The 21612-nt window shown below is 36.8% G+C and overlaps 1 protein-coding gene across 2 annotated transcripts; it reads left to right on the top strand.

Annotated features, from left to right (window-relative positions):
- Positions 1 to 675: 675 nt before the first annotated feature.
- Positions 676 to 20757, top strand: LOC105388611 (CHH-like protein). Of its 2 annotated transcripts, XM_011559548.3 has the most exons (4): positions 682 to 2105; positions 17585 to 17796; positions 18208 to 18328; positions 19108 to 20757. In XM_011559548.3, exons 1-3 carry the CDS (start codon positions 2028 to 2030, stop codon positions 18326 to 18328), a joined length of 411 nt encoding a protein of 136 aa, XP_011557850.2. In that variant the 5' UTR covers positions 682 to 2027; the 3' UTR covers positions 19108 to 20757. The 2 variants fall into 2 exon arrangements, with proteins under 2 accessions (XP_048483541.1, XP_011557850.2); XM_048627584.1 differs by lacking the exon at positions 18208 to 18328 and having other exon boundaries at positions 676 to 2105.
- The last annotated feature ends 855 nt before the right edge of the window (positions 20758 to 21612 follow it).

Below are 21612 nucleotides of genomic sequence, written 5' to 3'. Positions count from 1 at the left end.
TGGTAGGTACTTACACAAATTGTTCGATGATTTTAATTAAAGATATTAAAACCTCCTTTCACTATTGCAAGTTCAGTTCAGCATATTTAGGAAATTAAAGTCTTATTTACTTACTTAGATATTCATGTTCCACAACATAGAATCCAGCTTTGCTATCCTAACTAATATTATAAATGCGAAATTAACTGTGTCTGTCTGTCTGTCTGTTACTCTTTTACGCCAAAACTAGTGAACGGATTTGAATGAAATTTAGTCTAGTCTTACATATGGTCTAGAAAATGAGAAAGAACATAGGCTACTTTTTATCCCGGAATTCTCAGGGGGAAAACTTTTTAAGGCTAAACGAAGCTCGCGGGAACCGCTAGTAGATTATAAATATGTGTTTTCATTGAGTACTTAGTATTTTTAGTCACACTCTTTCCGAGTGTGCTAGATGTATCTACTTGAGTACCACTTAAATGATCATTACCCTTATCTTGACCCAAACGGAATCCACCGGTAAGTATAGGTACTCACTATTCATTATTTCACATTCTTGTTCAATTTTAACAACTATATTTTTGTTACTTTGTTCATGGACTATGCCTAGTACTAGTAGTTTTATAACTATAGTTTTTTTCCCACGTTATGTGTTTGTAGGACTTAACTGATATCATAATAAATCCTTCAGAAGATCCCGCCTCCCGTTTATTTAAGTATTTCTTTAGATAATTCTCGGTTTGTTGAGCGACACTCATACCAGTTGCTGCCAGGTGGCCGGTTGCCTTTTACTGTAGCCGTATTCCGATTAAGGCAGCTCAGCCAAGCAGGTTCTATAATCTTAGCCTGGGCATAATTTGTGCAAAATGGAACTCGACCGATCACCCAGGTCGATGCAAAAAAACAAGAGTTTTTTTTACATCATGTTGTGTGGGATGGCGACAGTTTGAAGTAAATTTTTCTAAGGCACTGTCCCTTATCTTACTTTTTATTTATAGTTTATCAGGTCTATGTAGTTTATGTATTTATTTACTATTGATTTTTCGGTCTATATACGTATCTCCGTCTATGAATAAATATTAGAAAAGCATAAATAGAGGCAATTATGTATACTTTGATGTCATTCTAAAAAGACTCCGCATATTACAGTATCTTAGGTGAAGCTATATCTATTAACTATGCATAATCTGGGGGCATATGATGAACAATTCGCGATGTACCTACCTACCCACACAGACGAGTACTATGATGCCAGATATCAAGATTATAAATAAGTGCCCCACAACACCGGAAATAAATATTCACTTTCTTACAGAGCGTCTACAATTTCGTCTGGTAATTGTCTATGTTTATCACGTATTATACGAGGCGTTGGAAAACCGCCAAAGATAAATTAAAATTGAGATATCGATGATGTGCCGACAGTTTTATTGTTTTTACAACTTGTTTATGTTTCCAATGGCTAGTGTATTAACAGGGTGGAGTCATTTGTTTTGATAAAAATTGTTTGGTAGTTATTGTCACCTATAGGTCGGTGGTATGTAACTTTATAATAGGTCTGCCTTGGCCGGTCTTAAAACTTAAAAATAAATGCGACAAGAAACTTAGCTCTGGGCTCTGGCGAACGGGCTAGGAGCAAAAAGCACGTAGTAAAGCTTCATTTTCCCGTGGGGATTCCGCGATAAAAAGGGTGAAATCCACGGTGTCAGCTACGTAGTAACATACCAAAAGAGTAACAAGCATCCAACCAAACTTTCGCGTATATTGTATTAGTAGGATATGCAGTACGTAGAGTCTGTAGAACAACTGAACTATTCGTGAACAATCAGTCGTTTCACCACAATACTGGGAATCTGAAGTTATGTCAGCTATGTAGCCGTACTGACCGAATCACCACATTAAATTGACCCGCGGATCCCACCGGTTGAGGCCCTTGATTAACTTATTCGGTTAGTAATTTGCGGGGCAGGGGAGGTCAACCGAGTGGTCGGGTTCGATATGGGGGCCATTTCTTTGAATCGCGTTACGTATAGTTTGGTGGTGCTGGTATGTCAGCAGTGTGGTTTCAGCTGTGTGTAGATTCAGTCGCCGCCGGTAAAGAGTGTGTTTTCTTATATTGCTTGTCGGTAAGTTTAAAAAGTATAGACTTAAGATTTCCGAATGCAACTAAATTAACTTTTTAAATCTCTAGCTCTAATGCTCTAACTAGCATGTTAGGTAATTAGGTACGAGTATTTTGTTTCTAGTGACCATGGTAATTAAGACAGTGGCACAGAATATAAAACTTTCATGATTTGGATATAGTTACCATTCCAAAAATGAGTTTACAGCACACCTCCTCCTACTACATCGTAACATAAAATGGACCTACGTACCATTACAAGTTCAGTTTGGCTTGCCTCTTAAAATGCAGTCTAACATCCTACGTACGTTCAGTTATAAAATGCTTTGTCCTTTTTAGAAGCGCCAATATATTGGTCACTGGCTTCCAATAAAACTTAATAAAGTTCACAAGGTTTTCTGACGGCAAACATTCTAAAATGGCAGCATTCTTGCCTTGACGTCGCGTCGTGTGCCGCCCCCACCGTACCTAGTCTAGTGGGAAATTGGCATACAGGGGGGCTTTTTTATGTAGCCTGAGTCGTGTCCCACTGCTCACAGAGGGGGGCTTATGTATTTTTTTTATCCTCGACCAAAAAGTGGTCTTCTAATACTGGAGGTGTTAACTTGTGAAACTGGCAGTTAATAGTTAGGTAAACTCTACTACTATGCTATTTTTCCCTTGTTGAAGTAACTTTGAAATGTAGTCTATAGTAAATTAAATAACGTTCAAGCCACGAATAAGTTATTAATTGCCTTCATATTTTAATCAACCTGTATAATGTCTAGTGAACAGACTAGCCTTTTAACATAAAAAAACTCGGTCGACACTTTAGACTGTAGTTCGATCTGGTTTTAGCTGGATATTCACCGGATTCTGTGTTTTATATTAACATAAATAATCGATGTTTTATACGATTATATTACATGTTTAACAAATTTAACTACTTGGGTTAAATTGTAAAGTGTATGAATAACTAGGTTGGTATGGCTGTGTATTGACACCGTATACCTATGTACTTGCTAGATTAGCAATGACTATGGAACAATCATGTACTGCCGCACATAGGCCTCGCCGAGTATTCCACAAGTATCTGTTGTTTTATCTGGAACCCTGAGATCAAAAACTCAACTTTATATTTGGATATCATTCATGTCCAATTGTCCATCCATGTCAGTTTTAAAATTCTTATTTCACAGGGTTAAGTTTAGGTACCTATTTACTTACATATTTTTTAGCTAAGTTGTATTTAAGGTTCGAGTTCACTTTAAAGTAAAAGTGTTGGAAATGCTCGAACGATTTTATGAGGCAGCACATATTTTATCCCACAGCTGATATACGAATACGTCTCGAAACGATGAAAATAAATAAAATAGGTCTTTCAGCGACCGACCAATCCTCAAGTGACTGAATAAATCGCAACCCGACCTACCACTGCTAAATATAGCCTGAGATTCTGAACGAAAAATATTATCCTTGTTAGTTTGGCATTAGATACTTTCACACTAAGTCGAATAGATGGATTAGAGATAGCGGTTTAAACTTTTTTTTTATATACTTACCGAATTTCTGTCCTCGGTCCTCGGCCTTCCTCGTCCAAGCACTCGCGGCTTAGTTTCACGAGAAGAAACATTTTGGAGTGATTAGTGTAAACTATAATCAACACCAAGGAAGAAGATTGTGTTTGTTTCTTTCAAAATGCTATAGAAAATATATAACTTAAGTTTGCGGTGACAATGCATTTTGGTGTTCATGTTTCTCACACAGCAAAACTGCACCAATTTATTTTCGCTGCTAATTAAATTTAATACGTTGCGAGTATTGCAGACTCCGGTCTAAACTCAGAAGAAGCAAGGCTGCCAAGAAGTATTTTTTCGTACATCATGGACCGCTGACGAGTTAATTATTATTATGATACTAAGATTTTAGGTATACCTACGTAGGCACTTACATTATTACGGATTTATTTTAAGATTTTATCTCTTGACTATCTGCCATGACAACCAGCGGTTTAAAAAACAGTTAAATCACAATATTTTCAATAGCAGTTCTTGAGACGAAAATAGCATACTTACCAAAGGAACATAATAAAACAAGAAAATGACATTGGTAAAATTGGACAAGCTGCCTAGATCGATCTCAACTAAGTACATATACAAAATAATTGTTTAAATATATTCCCTTAAACACATAACAACCTTTTTCTACCAACTATACACCTGCATCTATCACAATATTTACGCCGACTAAGCCATATTGAAAAACTTAATTACAATGCCGGATGTAGGTATTAGTTCAAATGGCGCCAGTTTTTTTAGTGTTGGCGCATTGAACTTTTTTGCTCAACTAACTCTGTTGGTTTAGGAGTCTAGATGATTTAGCACTTAGTTGAAAAGCAAACAATAATTGAGCATGTAAATTTCGATTAAATATTGATGATAATGAATTACATAATTTACATAATCTAGTGAATAAAACTGGTATCTGACGTAGACATACGTCCTCACTCCTCAGCCATGGCTGTGAATTGTGATTCATTTGTTATTAAACAGAAGAGTTACAACAATACGCGTTAGTAATAGGAAAGGACGTTTTAAAATATTTCTAGAAATGTCTAATTTTTACATAACATGCCTAAGTACTTTAACTTATTTACTAATTAAAACTTTTTGGAAGATTAATGAATTCGAGGGTACTTATCTAAATTTTATTAAAGGAAATTGTTAAAAATCTTTAAAAACGAACTAAATTTGCTGGCTTTTCGATAGGAAAATTACCAAATGCCCGATGAAATTACCGCTGCTGCTAGTTTCAAACAAATATCTGTCCCGGCCGGGCATCGATTCCGGGAGGTACTGAAGCACAATAGTCAGTGGTACCAAACACTGCGTTACGTATATTATAACTATTAAGTTAACGTTATCCTACTTACCTATACCAATGTGTGGTTGACACTTTATTTTACTTATCAAAATAATAATAATAAAGTTGTTGAATGGACGAAACACCACGGCCGGCTAGCGTGAATGAAAATTGAGATAACATGTTATAATCGCAAGAAAATCCTCCTTGGAAGCGCGCCAAAGCTGTGATAAATGTCCATGAAAAATCAGGGTTTATTTAGCGATATATTAACACCGTAATGCGAGTGTCCAGACGGTGGTGACACGACTGATGGGTAGCGGCAGACACGACCACGACGCATACGTACAGTGCGACCACGATAACTTTGCAACAACTGAACTTTGAAAAAGTTCTACCTGGTATTTACGTTCCATATTATTATCTTACTGGAGCTTTTACATTGCTCGTGAGAGTAGTGAGTGTATAAGGGGAACAATTAATATTCTTTGTTTTCTGACTCTGACGTGGTATGCCTGGCTGTTTATTATTTCTTTAGGGCTAACACTTTAATAAAAAAATATTTTCCTATGTTTAACACGTTGCAAAGTTAGCTTTATCGGTCTTTATCAACTGTAATGTATTAATTATTGTTTTAGGATATCTACTATGATTCACCTTTGTTTAGGAGACTAAATCCTTTGATTATTTATTTACCTACTGTCTCCGAGGTATACATAAATGATAATCTAGACCCTGACCTAACCTTTTTATATTGCTGCGAAGGTCACAGGGAAATGCGTGTAATGTTTAAGTACTCTGGATAAAATGTTTAAAAACTCTATAATATACTAACTACTTACATAGAAGTTATAGGTACACCTCCCATTTGCTTGACTCATAGTCATCATAATTTACACGTTTTGCTAGTTTACTACCAATTCTTCATCAGTATTATGAATCTAACGATTCCATAATGGCCAATAAAGCTAATAAACCTCAACAGATACAACCTCTTTTCTAAAAATAGGTTTGTGGTCTGTGACGTCGATCAACACAGATCAAGGAGTGTGAATGAACTCATTCTTATTTTAAAATATTTAAATAAGCATCCTCATTATCTTGAATTATTTTAAGCCAGTATTTTTACTACGCATTACGGTTTAGGCTTGGTTTAGGATAACCGTCTATGGGTGGTTGAACAATTTTATGGTAATTAGATTAGATCGGATAGGAAGATAATCAAATGGACCGGCCCACAGACTTGAACTTTGTAAAAAAAACTGTCTAGATTATGTAACGGAGTTTTAGGTTGTTGAACTCTGAACACGAAGCAAAAAAGTATAAGTTGTAGGTTACTGAGGTCATAAGTAGGTTATTATTACAGAATGTTTGCTCCTTTCATTTTAACGGTCAAAGTTGGCACCATACGTCGCTTATCTGACTATTGTTCTTCTTTTAAAATTATACATGTACTTAGTACCTGCTTAACGAATTGACGTTGCTTTATTTGCATAACTAAAAACATTGTTATTTACTAACATATATTTCTAGAAAAATAATATGTAAGTATTACATAAGATCCTCATAAGAATTTAAATCATCATTTCAATAATGTGTGTATTGATTGATACCGAGTACCTAATAATAGATACGTTTTTACAAAGTATTTTTTATTAAGCGAGTGTAGAGAGAGACTAAAGATAAATAGTTTACATTTATTTATTTTAACAAACTACGCAGTAGTAGACAGATGCGTACTATAACCTTTGATCATTGACGAGTTTGATGACAGCTTTACACGATTTTCAAGTATAAATTTCCCAATAAGCTCTACGTTTTAGAAACGACGGATTTTCTGTTTTCGTTCTTAACGTTATTCTGTGTATAATATTCAGAACTACAGTGCGACAAACTTATCTGTTTCGAGGAGAGCGAACTAAATTGATCCATATCTCATTTCTTACACATGAATTGTATATTGATATAGATTAGATGGGTTTATTAAAACCACAAGAGCGAATTACCACTACTGGCAAACTTAAAATCTTATAAAATTAAGAAATATTAGACATTTACGTGAGCTCTCACCGGAACAGATAAGTTTGTGGCACTGTATCAAGGTGTTTGAACCGTATGTGTGTATGTGTTTATTATGTCTGGTCTGTGTCCAATTGTCCATGAACTCCATGAAATGGTTAGTCAAAGAGTACCTAAAGAAAAGAAGGACATGCCTATGCGAAGGGCTCCTCCATTACCAGAAATTTGAGGTACCATCAGCCATATAGTCACATCACAATCTTATGCATTTTCTATGAATGACCTATCTAATTTGGTCTAAACAAAATAAATTTGTTACAAAATGGTTGCAACATCACAAGGAGCACTATAACGTCTCAGAATCTATTTAATTGCAAAGCTACAATTTCAACAACAACAATTTTCCACAACAATTCACCATGTACTATTCTTCCACGAAGACTTATTAAAACTATTAGCATGTTTGTTATTATTACTTGTAACACATGAATAGCTGGTATTTCCGCTTCCTTATTTACCTATTGTATTTATTATGTACCTTTTATACATGTCATATTCTTCCGCCCTTATGGAAACCTAGTAGACGCCAACGCACCTATCAAAGATTTACTTTATCCTAAGTAATAATATTATAAATGCGAAAGTAACTGTGTCTGTCTGTCTGTTACTCTTTCATGCCAAAACTACTGAACGAATTTAAATGATATTTGGTATACATAATTATGTTTTAGACCCTGAGAAAGAACATAGGCTACTTTTTATCCCGGAATTCCCACGGGAAAACGCGAAGCGAAGCTCGCGGGAACAGTTAGTTTTTAATAAATACACGTTGTTGTCATATCTGTCCTATTGGATTAGGGTTTGCGGTGAAGTGCCATGTGTGATGGTGATGTACTGACACATTAAGCTTAAAGAACCTAATTTTTTGTAGGAAGTTAAAAATATTGTGTCAAAAGTCACAACTCACCTTTCGACCAAGTGTGCAGGCACATTTTTTATGCAATCGAGAATAATAAACACTCGAGTGATTTTTTTTAATGGTGCTCGGTAGTAAGTTCCAATTTTATTTTTTTACCGATTCTAAAGGTATTTCAGCAATTTCAATGTTTTTTAACTTGATCGAAAGAAATACTGAAGAAAACAGTCTGCGTACCTACGCCTGCCCGACTTTCAGTTTCATTCGCAGAACAATCTACCAATCAGTAGATAAATAGTCTATTATTACCATTGATTACGGGCAACCTCGTGTTGGCCATGCCCGCTGCATAGTTCATCGGCTCCACGCAACCCGTCCGTCCAGTTACTCGCCGACAAAGCGCCATTTATATTACAGTTTTTTTTTATTTACTTTTTTCTTTTTTTAACGAGATTTACTGAGGCACGGATGTGCCCGATTAAAGCCGTGAGTTTGCGCGCGAAAATAGATATTAATAATGAGAACAGCTGAAGTTTGTTTTTGCTGAGTGTTAGAATTACTTAGAATTAACATTGCCACCTAACTGTATCAAAAGAATTCATAAGCAATAATTTTGAGATAATCTGGTCCCAAATATACCTATTATAGGGTTTGTTATCAAAAGTAACATAATATATTTACAACTCAAATTTTATTGAGCATTTTAAAGTTACAGTCCCACGTTTAATTGTTAATTTTAGTGCGAAATCAATAAAATGGAAATGGCCCGTTAAAATTATATTTTTTATATCAGTCGTTATTTTTATTTGTCCGTAAAACTTGTAAGGTATCTGCAAGCGCGTTTCCAATGAACTAATATTAATATTATTAGTATATTGTCATTGGACGGCCTTCATGACGTTAACTAACAAAATTCCACCCTGCATATAACCTTCCTCATTCAGCCACTTCCGGCTACCTGTTGCATTTTTTACTGAAAAACTTCAATATAAAGGTGGAAACGTTATTATAGTCCCATGCCGTTCTATTGTAATTTTATGATGAAACGATAACCGTGTGGTCTTGGGGTGATCTAGAACCTTCTTTGCATTAGAAAGGGGTGCAGGATAAACGCTAGGGTAACCGTTTTCCAATAATAAATGCCATGATGGAGACCCACACCTGAGAAACGTTTTTAAACACAAGCAACGCTATGGACTTCGGTTACAATGGTACAAGAACCGTAAGAAGTAACCGTAGACACAAAATAAAGGAATAGCCTCCTAAGGGCTGATTTTTCAATGGTCAGACAAGGGTTATCTAAGGAATAATTCTGATGCTGTCGCGTCCTAATGTTTGTATTTGAAAGTGACAGCAACAAATTTATTCTCTCAGATAACGTTCATCTGACCATTGAAAAATCAGCCCTAAATCAATTTATATCAAACGAGAATATCATCAATACACAAACAAGTAATTCGTACCGAGTAATTATAAATGAAACATATTACGATCATGTATGCAAAGCGAGACATGCGGGCATGATGTCACAGATTCGCACGACCGATTAATCGATTCTCGCCGATGTTTCGATTTAGTTAGTAATCGAGTTGAGTGCCAACTCGCGCTGGGAGTGCGCAATGCAGTTGGCGTTTGAATCTTCAATTTGTTACTTCTTCATGTTATTAACCTGTGTAGAATGCTATAATTATTAAGATTAATAAGTATCTGATGCGCCATTCAGCCCTAGGAATTTTAACCTCACTACAAAAGTTTTTAGACATGAGTTTCAAAGGCAGGGTAGGTCTAATATAAATTATCTGAAATACACATAATGCCCTTAAAGTCCTTGGAACACATATTTTTACATCAATCGTGACCGAACTACAACTTTCAGTTTTTCCTAGTCTAAACACATAGGTACTCCTCATATTTTGCAACATTCGCAGAACAAATTAATATTAATTAGAGACTCGTTAATTTAAATGCAGCGAGCCAACGTTGGGGCCAACACTGGGCCAACAGGTCGGCCTTTGCTCGGTCTCTGGCAGCCGCGACGACTAATATAAAGCTAGACAGCGGGGCGGCATCGACATTATACTGGTTCAATTTAGTTTACTGATTTAATTACTAATAGCTATTAAGCCAGCACTATCGGATCTTTGGGCTTATCGTTTTACAAACTAAACAGTTTTTTTTAATAATAGCGATAGCGCCATTTAAAAAAGTTTGTACATGGAAAAAGTTCAACTTTTAATAAACAGTTCAACTTTTTTCTTTTGGTCACATTTATAAGGTTCTTCTAATTGCTCACTTGTTCGCAATTTCTAGAACGTCGCAGGGCGGTTTCCTCATGCTCCTCCAGCGATTATATCTTGCTCTACAGCTTAAGTGCTCTTGAAGGAAATTACACAATATTTACACCCATATTTGTAGTGCTTTGAGCCATAAACACTAATATTATTAACTAAAACTTAACGCAGCCATAACCGTCAACTAGCATGTTAAAATGTCAAACACTGTTCAGACAATGGGCCTTAAAATGCGTAAGAAACTTTGATAATTCTCAGCAATTATGTGAACTGAAATGGCCGTAAAGAATTGGCAATACACGCCGGTTGAAGTGACGTAGTTTTGACCTAAATAGAGTATTAAATAGAGGCAAACGCACGTGCCATTATGCCATAGTAATTGATAATCGTCGCTGATTGGTGCAGAGAACAGGTCACGCCATACGATCCGCCGGCTAATTGTTCTGTGACTAACACTAATTGTACTGAATGTAGAGCGCTCTTGTCACAGTGACTGTCAAGTTGCAAGGGTCACGGATGTATGGGAAAATACCTTTGCCCCCGCCAAGGAAAATCGACACTATATCTACGGACGGACTACCTACGACTAGATCGAACTAACTTATGAAATTTAAAAAACCGTATGAGCTAGCAGTAAAGTAAGAGATGGATTTTTTTAAATGTCTAGCCTATGTACTCAATATTATAGTAATTATTAAATTCTGCAAAAACCAATCCTACGAATAACTATTAATGCATGCCAACTACACAAGTTACGTTGCACCAAAAAACATAACGCTCCTTAGAGACTATGTAAGTAGAACCCGCAGTAAATATTTATGAAATGCAGTCAATAATAATAAATTACGAGTTTATTAGCACTGTAAAAGGTTACATAACTTGTAGACAGCTGTTTGGAATATCAACGGCTGTCGAATCAATATGCTGTGACTTTATTGAGTTGGATTGAGTCAATGAGAGACACTGCGGTGCCACTTTGATTTATTGACCGCTACATTCTGCAAGAATTGTGTGCCATTGCTAAAATCAGTTCACAATAATTGGCCATTAGAAACTCATGCATAGATTCTAGGGATGTATCTGTCCGTTACAATAAAGAGATAGATACCGAATTCTTCTTCTTCAGGTGCCATCTACTATCGTAGGTCGGCTATCATTATGGCCACTTGGGCCCGGGAAGTCGCAGCTCGGAATAGCTCTATGGTGGACATATTGAACCATAGATACCGAATATAGAATTTAAACGTGTTCATGGATTCATAAACTACTGTAAATATGTGAGACATTTAATTTTGAAAGAAGAGTAGATCCCTGATAGAGACACAATACTATTACGTTCCTCTATGAATATGACGCACTAAACTTCTTATATAATATGTACTGTTGCTCCCCAAAAGTGTAATGCCCTATCGTTTCCACGTGGAAAACTAATTTAAATCTAATTATTCACGCCTCTTGTCAAACGCTTTGCTTATAAATTCAGTACTAAAGTACTTATAAATTGTTGCATTCAATGGAGCTGTACTGAATAGCAATGCAATCGCATCAGGCTGCACCATGTTGCCAACTTGAAAACTGTGTCAATCTAATAAGAATGCGACAGCTCATTGGAATCTATTTTATTGCTATAGATGCAGAAACACTCGTATAGAGAATACGCACGGGTTGAAAAGGCACATTTTTGATCACACGATCTTGCAAACGAAATGTGCAGTTAATCAAAAATGTATAAACATAAACATTCACTCTGTAAACGCCAAAATTACTGCAGAGGACGGTGCATCATAAATAATCATAAATTTATAAACGTATGCAAAGCAGAAGTACAGTGAAACTATAAAGTCCTGAAATTAAATGAGGGCACTGTTATCTTTCATGTAGCAACCCTATATAGCGAAACATAACTGATTTTGATACTTGAAATTTTGCCAGTTATGTATTTTAAAAACAACTTACCATCCACAAAAAAGCTCTTATACAAGCTAGAAGGTGTTAATATGAAGGCTAATAGTGAAACCAATAAATATTTATTTAGATAACGTTATTACAACTGTATAAAAAAACTGGATCTGTTGACGAAGGGCACATATAGTAAAGACATCAATTTCTCTTTTTGGACGGCCAGTTCTGTTTCTTCCAGGAGTTAGAAATATTCCATATTTTGCCCTCTTTGGCACGCTGGTCCGATATAACTATAAAATAAAATAAAAAAATCTTTTTGAGTTACACAATGCCCCCCAAATTCACACAATGTGAATTTAGTAAGTAAACAAACATATATCTTCAAGTATCAAAATGTTAAGGTTTGACTCAACTGAAACCAGATGAAACCTACAATCAGTGGTATGTAAACAATGTTCGAATTGGGCTCTAAACCTAGGTTTATCGATAAATGAAGCGTTGGTACTAATAAAAAATGAGTTATTACAATTTGTACGATGCTACATACCCGTCATATACGCTGTACGAGCGTAAACATCCTCCAAATTCGACAAAATATGTCCAGCTTGATGTTCCGCTAAACATTGTATTAAAACTCGATAAATAACTTCAGTAGCTTGACTACGAATATTTTTCTTCATCTTCCTAATTGCAACCAAGCGTAAATTGTTGCTTTTATCTAGATTATCCTTATAATAAATAAGAAAATTCAATAAAACAGCCAACCGCCTATTGACATAAACAATTGTTATGACTTTTATGTTTCTTTTCTAATGGTGCCAGGCTCCTGAAAATTTTAGTTCCTCAAACATTAATTTCAGGACTCAGATCAACTACAAATAGATTCGCAATCGCCGTGTGCACTATTCTCTTTCTCACTCAAACCATAGATGTTGCCGACAAAAAAAATAAAACCTAAATATGAGGAAATTTAACTTATCATAATAACAAAAACAAAACTTGAGTATATCGTCGGTTGATAGGAAAAAGACACTAAAGGCTAATTTTTCAATAGCCAGACAAAAGTTTTGCTGGGAAATAATTTTGATGCTGTTGCGTCTCAATGTTTCTCAATGTTTGTATTACCCAGATAACATTTATCTGAATATTGAAAAATCAGCCTTAGTGAGTTTTTCCTGTCAACCGACGATATAAGAAAAAAAACTTTACTCATACTTATTTGATTTCAATATAATTATTTAATATACACAAACTGAGTGGATTGTATAATTCATTGTCTTCGTCCAATCGAAACAATCCTCTTCAAAATGTGCCGAACACAATTTTTGTATGTTTCCTTGGTTCCCAATTTGTGCGACCGGTAATGTCTATCCATTTTCTTGATATTTTTTTTCTGTCGGAAACCTATGAAAGAGATAAATGGATGAGCATGAGCATTATAATCGTGGGCCAAATATGTGATGGGGTTTTTTTTAAAGGAAACACGTATTTCGTATCAATACAATAAACTTTATATTATACAGAAGAAATCACACATGGAAGAAAAAAAAAGAAACGAACGTTTCCTCACAATGAGAGGCACCTCATTTGAAAGAGGAGAATGACTTCTACAAAATACAATCTTCACAAAAACCGAATTCGTGCGCCCCATTTGTAAACCCAACCCGAGTCCGTTACAATTTCTAGTATTTTCTTTGCATACTATAATATTTGTGGGTAAAATAAATTTTCAATAACTTGCAACACCATGTGATTTGTTATGATATGGTACCTCGTAATTTTTACTTAAAACTGATACTAAAAGACCTTACAGTATTAAAATTAGTATCGTTTTATATTAAAATCGAGCCAATAGATAGTACTATGATGAATGTAAGCTTGTTAAACTTGATAGTATCTACTTACATGTGAAAATATATCTCATCCATCATTCCATCGTGTTTTCATTCAATATGCTCTGTACAACCGAACAAAATCCATCCACCCATGTCACACACTCGTTAAGTGATGATAATAGTCTAATAAACATAATAAACACCCACAAATCACTAGCAAATCAAAAATAAATAGCATTTAGAAAATTTTGTTGTAACTGTCAGCCTTTGTTTGGCACAGATTTTTCATTTGTTTCATTGTTTGGCACAGAGAACTGACGTAAACAGGCGCCACAGCAAAAAGGACAAAAAACATTTACAGCTTAACGTTTCTTTCTTACGCTTAATGTAGCTAAGCGTCTCTTTTTCGCAATGTCAGAACTGTCACGATTATACCCCTGTGTTTCAGGACTTTATAGTTTCACTGTAGGTAGTAAGTTGATGAAAATGAAAGCGAAAAGGTCGTTCGGTCAAAAAAAGTAAAAAATGTAGAGTCTGTAACAGTTTCAGGTCTGAAATTTCGCCTGAAATTAGTTTATTCAGAACTTTAATTTATCGAAAGTTAATTAAAAACGTAAAAAATATTATAATTCTGAATTCTGAAGGAATCCTGAAAGTGTCGCCGAAAAATCAGTTTTTCAGCGGCTAATTGATTTCAAAACGAACGGCAAAGAAAATTGGGTGTTTTGTTTCACTAAATTAGATTGCGGAAAGTTAGTTATAGTAACTATCGGCAACGTGATTTTGAAAATTCCTAGAACCATCCTAAATTGCATAAACATCCGAAGGTGTAATTTTTTTTAGTCATGTCGATATAAAACGTAATTTAAAAGATATCAAAATTAGTACAATCGCCACCTAAGGCGATCCTATTTTAGTAGGAACTCGAAATTCCAAATTAGATAGAGCCCTATACGAGCTGTATACTTCTTAGAAATGTACTCACGCAAGAATGTTTAGTTTAACATTCCGAAGCTGGAGCAGGAAGACTTTCACTTCCTATTCCTCATGATTTGGATCCGCTGAGGTCGCAGGACAGAGGTCGGCCGAAGGCTACGGGCACAGAACAATGCCGCGATCACAGATTATAGTTAAATGTGGCGGCGATGCGTCGCGCTGATAGCCTCTTTATGGCCAGGCATGTTGCTGGCCGGTTGTACTCCGTTGGTTTCGAATTTGGAATTCGGTTCTCTTGGTTACGGTTAGCGATGCGAATCTGCGCTTGCGCTTGGAATTCATTCGGTTTGGCTTATTCTAAAAGAGGGTTTTGAGGTGTTTTTCGCAACTGCTATGTAGTTGCATGTACATCTAAGGGCCTAATCGAATCCGTTTGGTGTATTGCATGAGTTTGCACTGATGGCAATTTAGTACAAATCTGCGGAATAACCCAGTGACGTGCATTACACGAAATGACCCTTAAGTTGTGACATTTGGTCAGCTCGGCTCTACATAGGTACGTCGAAATTTTCCACTGGGTGGGTAACACACTTGCTACATTTATCGACTCAAATGGGACATTTTATTATAAATTCAAAGAGCATAGGCGAGTAGGTGCCGCGGGTGCCATTTTGTCTGTAAGCGGCGGCCAGTCGGCGCTGGCCTCCGCCTTAGAGACCTTTCCTTGCGGCGGCACCGACACGGACGCCGATTCACCGGCGACAGGGGCCATGTGTTTCTGGTCGCGAGCAGACACTCAGTCTAAAGTTTCGACTCGACGGCTTTGTAAACAAAATAAATTTCATAGCTTTACGACGACGGGCCGCTTTTAAATGCAAATGCACTTGTTTTCATTCAAATATAATTGGATTCAAAGCGAGAAGAGTGTGCAATACGGCCGGCGATTGTCTCATAATGTTAGCGGCGGAACATTTTCCTGTTGGGCAATTTTCTGATGTTTTCTGTGTTCTGGCGGAGAGGCCACCCGGCTCGCCACCCAGTCTACTCGCCCTGTAATCACTATGCACGTTGCGTGATCTACACACACACACACACTTCCACACACACGCACAGGCCGCGCGGTGAGCGCGTGCGTTCACTTCACCGCTTAGATAGAAGGCGGTATTCCGCATAAAAACCCTGATGTTTAATTGATGAATACGACCTTAATAGTGACTGTTGTTTCTCGGTACAATCTTTCACTGATACCTCCGGGGTGGCGTGCAATAACTCTGCGTCGCATGATTCACCGGGCGCGTGCTTTACGACCGCAGCACCGGACGAAATAAAGTAATCGCAACTCAATTACAAAACGCCCAGCAATTTCCTGCGCCTAGCCGCTCGCGAAATTGTCGCAGTTTAACGAGATTGCGTCTAATTCGTCGGATAATTGTCTAATAGCGTCACAAGCGGGGCAGCGCCGGTGGTCGCGGGGTAATCGTCCCGCGTCCACTCACTTTACACCACTGAGAGGGTATTAGTGGACCGGCACGGCGACTCCGCCTGCCCATTAGATACACCTGGAGCGTGCCGCCGCAAAACGGGCTTTACCCCCCGCACGTAAGGGTAAACGCTGTAACGAGGCAACATTGAAGTTGCCGGTCAGTAAATGATGTGATAAATGCAAAAATGGTGGCTGTTTCCCGCCTCCGAGCGCGGGCCTATTACGCGTAATATTCGCAAGTTGCCTTGCGACACGTTACACTGGGTACGTATGGGCGGCACTCGTGAAGTCAGATGGATCTTTCTCGATCTCACGGAAAACAAAGTCGCATCGACATAGGTATTAAGGAGAGAGGTGCCCAAGTGGCTATTTAAACTTAAAAAGTTAGAATTTGATCAAAATATAACGGATATGAAAGATACCGAAAAAATACCCTTCCAACTACCTATCACTGATTAAATGACTCCCTGAATCCCTACTATGGAATTCTTCAATCATATTCTAATTAAAGGTAAGGGTCTGATCATAAAATTTGTTAAAATTTACTTCAAGCGTAGCCCTTTAAATTACTTGATTCAGTTAAAAGATTAACATCAAGCACTAGCCGCCGTGCCTAGATGTCTAGAGTGAACGTGTTAATAGCTTTCTATTGCTTCACGGGATGACTAATAACCAATAATAACATAACTGATAGTGAATTGAGGAAAGCAATTTTAAATTATACAATCTGGTTAGTCCTAGTATGCCTAGTACGCAATTAAATGCTTATAAAACTCGGGTCAAGGTAGGCTTCTTTCTACATTACAATTATGGACCAAGCTCTTTCGTTCGATCTTATTCTAGAAGCTTGTCAAGTATGTTCGATGTTCCGACTTCATCACTTCCAGCTTGTAGTGTATTGACTTGTAGTAAAGTGGTTATACATTTGATTTGAAAAGGCATCTAACAGGATATAAGTATTCAAAAAAGGTAACGTCTTAGGCCCATATGAGCACTAACCCTAATACTTATTTTAAGGAACCTGGATTCTCAAATGAATGAGACACGAATAACAGACTCAGGAGTCCATTTTATCTTCAGTGTATAGTAAACCATTTTGCATTTTGCAATAATTTAACAGGAAATGTACTAAATACTTCAACATACCTTTGCCATTGTTTGCCACACTTCCACCTTCTTAATACTCCAACCTCACTGGCCAGCAACACTCCCGCCATTTTTGACAGCAAAGAGTCCTCAAACCTAACCTCTTCCCCACAGATGCATCTAAGTTCAGTGCGCGTAGCTTGCGCGGCGCTGCTGACGCTGGCCTTGGGCGCTGCGGCGCCGCCCCCGCACCACGTGGCGCGGCGCTCCTTCTTCAACCTGCAGTGCAAGGGGGTCTATGACGCCAGCATCTTCGCGCGTCTCGACCGCATTTGCGACGACTGCTACAACCTCTTTCGCGAGCCCGAGCTGTATACTCTTTGCAGGTACGATCATATATAGACTAGAATAGTTTTTGTTTTTTTTGTGCTGTAAAAAGGTTTTTTTGGCGCGTTGTTGAGGAACTATAATATTCATCTTGGTTTGTAGTAGTTAGTTCCAGCGCCAAACAATCCTTATTATGGAAATGTGTCAATGATTGTGTTGTGATGTGACTCAATTAAAATGTTGTGATGTGTTGTGAGGTCACACCGATTTACGAAAGATAATTGTCCATGACTCATGACAACTACACAGTACTTACACAACACACACGGTTTGTTCTGCAATATTAGTAGAGTCCAGTTAAATGGCCAGAAAAACCTATGTCCAGCAAAAGTGCCTACCAGTCCCCATGTTGCCTTACCTTATGTACATTTTTCAACACGAATAAACAATATAAACTTCTCCCAAACCAGGAAAGACTGTTTCACAAGTGACTACTTCAAAGGCTGCGTAGAAGTGCTTCAGGAGACAGATCAGCTTGACGTATTCAAGAAATATATCATAAAGTTACACGGGGCTGACCCGGGGATTTAGGTATTAGATTGTTTGTTTTTTTTTGTTACTAACCTCCTTTGATGTAAAACCTTCGTAGTGTTAAACCTCCTTAGATCTTGTATGTTCATGGACTAACAACTTATTTTTGCATTGTAGTTCTTTGCTAACTATAATTCTTATTTTTATTCTTTTATTTTATCTCTGGGGATTATCTACTTTACTTTCTTCATTCTACTAACACTTTACTATCGCACTACTTCAACACTTCTCTGTATTATGCACTTATCACTTCGATTTAACGAACACATTAGCACTAATAATTGCTTTTTCTTCTTACCACTTCCTAATCGTGCACTTGAATGTTTTAAAAATAAATATTTTCTTGTTTTATAAGTAGTTTTTAAATGATTCTGAAGGCTAATCATCAAACTCCCTAATGACTCAAATTATTCCTTTGAATAGTATGCAAATTCTCACAATTTAATATTTCAAAAATGCTTTAGGGCTGATTTTTCAATGGTCAGATAAATCCTATCTGAGGAATAAAATTGTTGCTGTCACTGTCTAATACCAAACTTCACATGCAACAGCATCAGAATTATTACTCAGATAACTTTTATCTGACTATTGAAAAATCAACCCTTAATGTATCAGAATAATCCATATTTTTGTCAGTAAAATGTCTTTCACTTTTTATTAAATAGTTACAACAGTTTCCCAATAAAAAAGCCATCTATACAAAGCTAAAAATCAACCCTTCAATTGCCTTCAGAATCCCTTCCAAACCCACTCACTAATCCACTATTATCTCCCCACAGGCGCCAATGTTTCACCACGCCCTACTTCAAGGGTTGCATGGAGTCTTTGTACCTTTACGACGAGGAAGAGCAGATAGACCAGATGATCGACTTCGTCGGGAGGCGCTGAGCCCGCGTCGGCGCCCCCTGGCGGCCGCCCCGGATACTAAGTTCCTCGAAGCCGACTCGTCTGCTATCTATCCTCAACATGTTCTAGTCCAACCCGCGGCATAACTCATTTATGTTTGCAACTAATTGTAATTGTATTAGATAATGTGTATTCAGTGTTTAAGGACATTTATTATGATTATGTATTATTGATTAATGTGTATATTTTATTAGGTGTTCGTAGGAAGCTGCGCGAGACGCGTGTGTTAAGTACATTAAATGTTTGGTCAATGTTTCGCCTCCTATAAGTATCGGCTTCGGAGCTGGTGATTCTCTACCACACGCCTGTTTAGTCGATTGTCCTAACACTCATTCTTTGGAAAATTGTCACTATTATTATGGAGTTTTGACTCGTGGCTGACAGGCGACTGTGAAGGCGGGTGGTTGAGGGTTGCTGGCTCCTGTTCGATGCTGGTCGTCGCTCCTATTCTACTTCCGACTGACATACTGTTTATAACCAATCTGTATTACATTATTACTTATAATCGTTGACGCATTCCAAATTTCAGTATTTTTAACGCTTTGTATCTTTTGTTTTAAACTGTACTAACAATATCGTAAATGGAATATGTTTTTGCATAGCGTAAGCTGTAGAATAGTTTACTCACAAGTGGCTTATATTTCTACTTACAATTGACTGTTTCCATCAGTTTGTTTAACCGTTCGCCTGAATAAATATTTATGGGACAAACAATGTTTAATTGTTTTTTAACTTCACTTTTACTTTCACTTAAAGTTATTTTTTATCTTTTTTTGGTTGTATCGGGCGAGAGGTTGAATGTTATTTAAGTATTCTAGTTAGTTTTTAGGTATTTATAAAAGAAAATATTTTTATTTACTTCCGACCTAAGTATTTATTATTCGTTACTTTTTAAAGTTTATTTATTTCACTTTTTGTGAGGGAGATAAAGCTGTTTTTGTGTTGGGGCGCCACTGGGACCTAGTACTACACAAGATGGCGCCTGTGACAGAAGCGACTCAGTGTTATCTCTCATTGGCCCGTAATTGCCGCGTGAACAAAATCCAGTGATTTCTTACTTTAACAAACTAGTAATTTTCTATAATTTGCGGTGTATACTTATTGAAACGATTTCTTTGGCGACACGGCTCGGCTCTTCTCTAACTGAATCTCAACTAGCATAGCTCGCTCCTTCTTCAAAGGGTATTTTTACAAGTTTCAAACTGTACTTTTAACATATAAGAATTCTTTCTTGTGAATATAACTAATCACAATTAATGTTGATATAATGTAAGGATGCGTTTTGCGGAACTAAACAATCTGCAGAATTATGTTACAAAAAATGGTGCCAATTATAAGTGTCTGTAGACACACGATTTACAAACTACTATTAACTTTTAACGGAAAATGTTTATAAAATTATAGGACCTGTAGTATAATTATTGTAAAGACTATTAAATTATTATTCTATTTGTATACAACATTATATGAAAGCAGCCAAGAAACGCTACGGGTTCAAATAAATATACTTCATATGAAAATCACTGCCGTCTTTCATTTGTTATGTAATATTTTACATTATTATTATTTACCAAACACAATTCCATAAGAGCAACAGCATTTTTATCCCACAGATAACCTTTACCTAGACATAGATAAATAAACTCTAAATGACTCATGGTAACAGTTCAAATTAGCATAGCATAGTCAAATAGTAAATTACCTAATTCAACATAAATAATTTGTTTATCCATAGAAAACAAAGTAACGTGACTTAATGCTATGGGACCAAATATTTTATGAATTTCCAAAAATCCTAGAGCAAAATTTGTTCGCAATGACTCCCAGAGTAATCTCCTATTGGCTTACTATACCCATTTGTAACACCCTGTATATCAAACAATAGGTGTATTTAAAATGTCTGCGTATTTGATAATAATCATTGTAGCGAAATATTGCGTCCCGCTCACAATTTATATTTCCGGTGATGGCCGTGGGAATATTGAGATTGTATGGAAATGAATGAACTATCATGTTTGAAATCTGACTACAATACATGCAGCCGTATCTCAGGATCTCAGGACAGCATTCTTCATGAAAGAAATATTTTTACAACACTAACCAGACATATGAAAATACGTATATCACAAAGAAGACGGGTGTTCGAATCCAAGGGTCTAGTGTAGGTTTTTCTAAACCGATCGACGAAAATTTGTATGGCGTAGAGATAGTGCAGCGCGAATACCACAAGGTAAGATACCCTTCGCATTTACTCGCCACTACTAGAACGGTGCAAATACTCGCAATTTGCATGCTGATGGCATATGTACGGTCATATGCATAGAAACCTGTCCCTCCTCTCATAGTGCCAATGCTTCTGAAAGGGGTCAGGTTCCTCT

Source organism: Plutella xylostella, chromosome 19 (genome assembly GCF_932276165.1).
Source record: "Plutella xylostella chromosome 19, ilPluXylo3.1, whole genome shotgun sequence".
Taxonomy (NCBI): Eukaryota; Metazoa; Arthropoda; class Insecta; order Lepidoptera; family Plutellidae; genus Plutella; species Plutella xylostella.
The sequence above is the reverse complement of the archived record's forward strand: the minus strand, read 5'-3'. Positions and strand labels throughout refer to the sequence as shown.

Excerpts from the sequence above, each read along its gene's own strand:
- LOC105388611 (XM_011559548.3), top strand. The coding sequence starts at position 2,028 with ATGTCAGCAGTGTGGTTTCAGCTGTGTGTAGATTCAGTCGCCGCCGGT. Across the intron at positions 2,106-17,584 it reads TTTTCTTATATTGCTTGTCG|ATGCATCTAAGTTCAGTGCG; the intron begins GTAAGTTTAAAA and ends TCTTCCCCACAG. Across the intron at positions 17,797-18,207 it reads GAGCTGTATACTCTTTGCAG|GAAAGACTGTTTCACAAGTG; the intron begins GTACGATCATAT and ends CTCCCAAACCAG.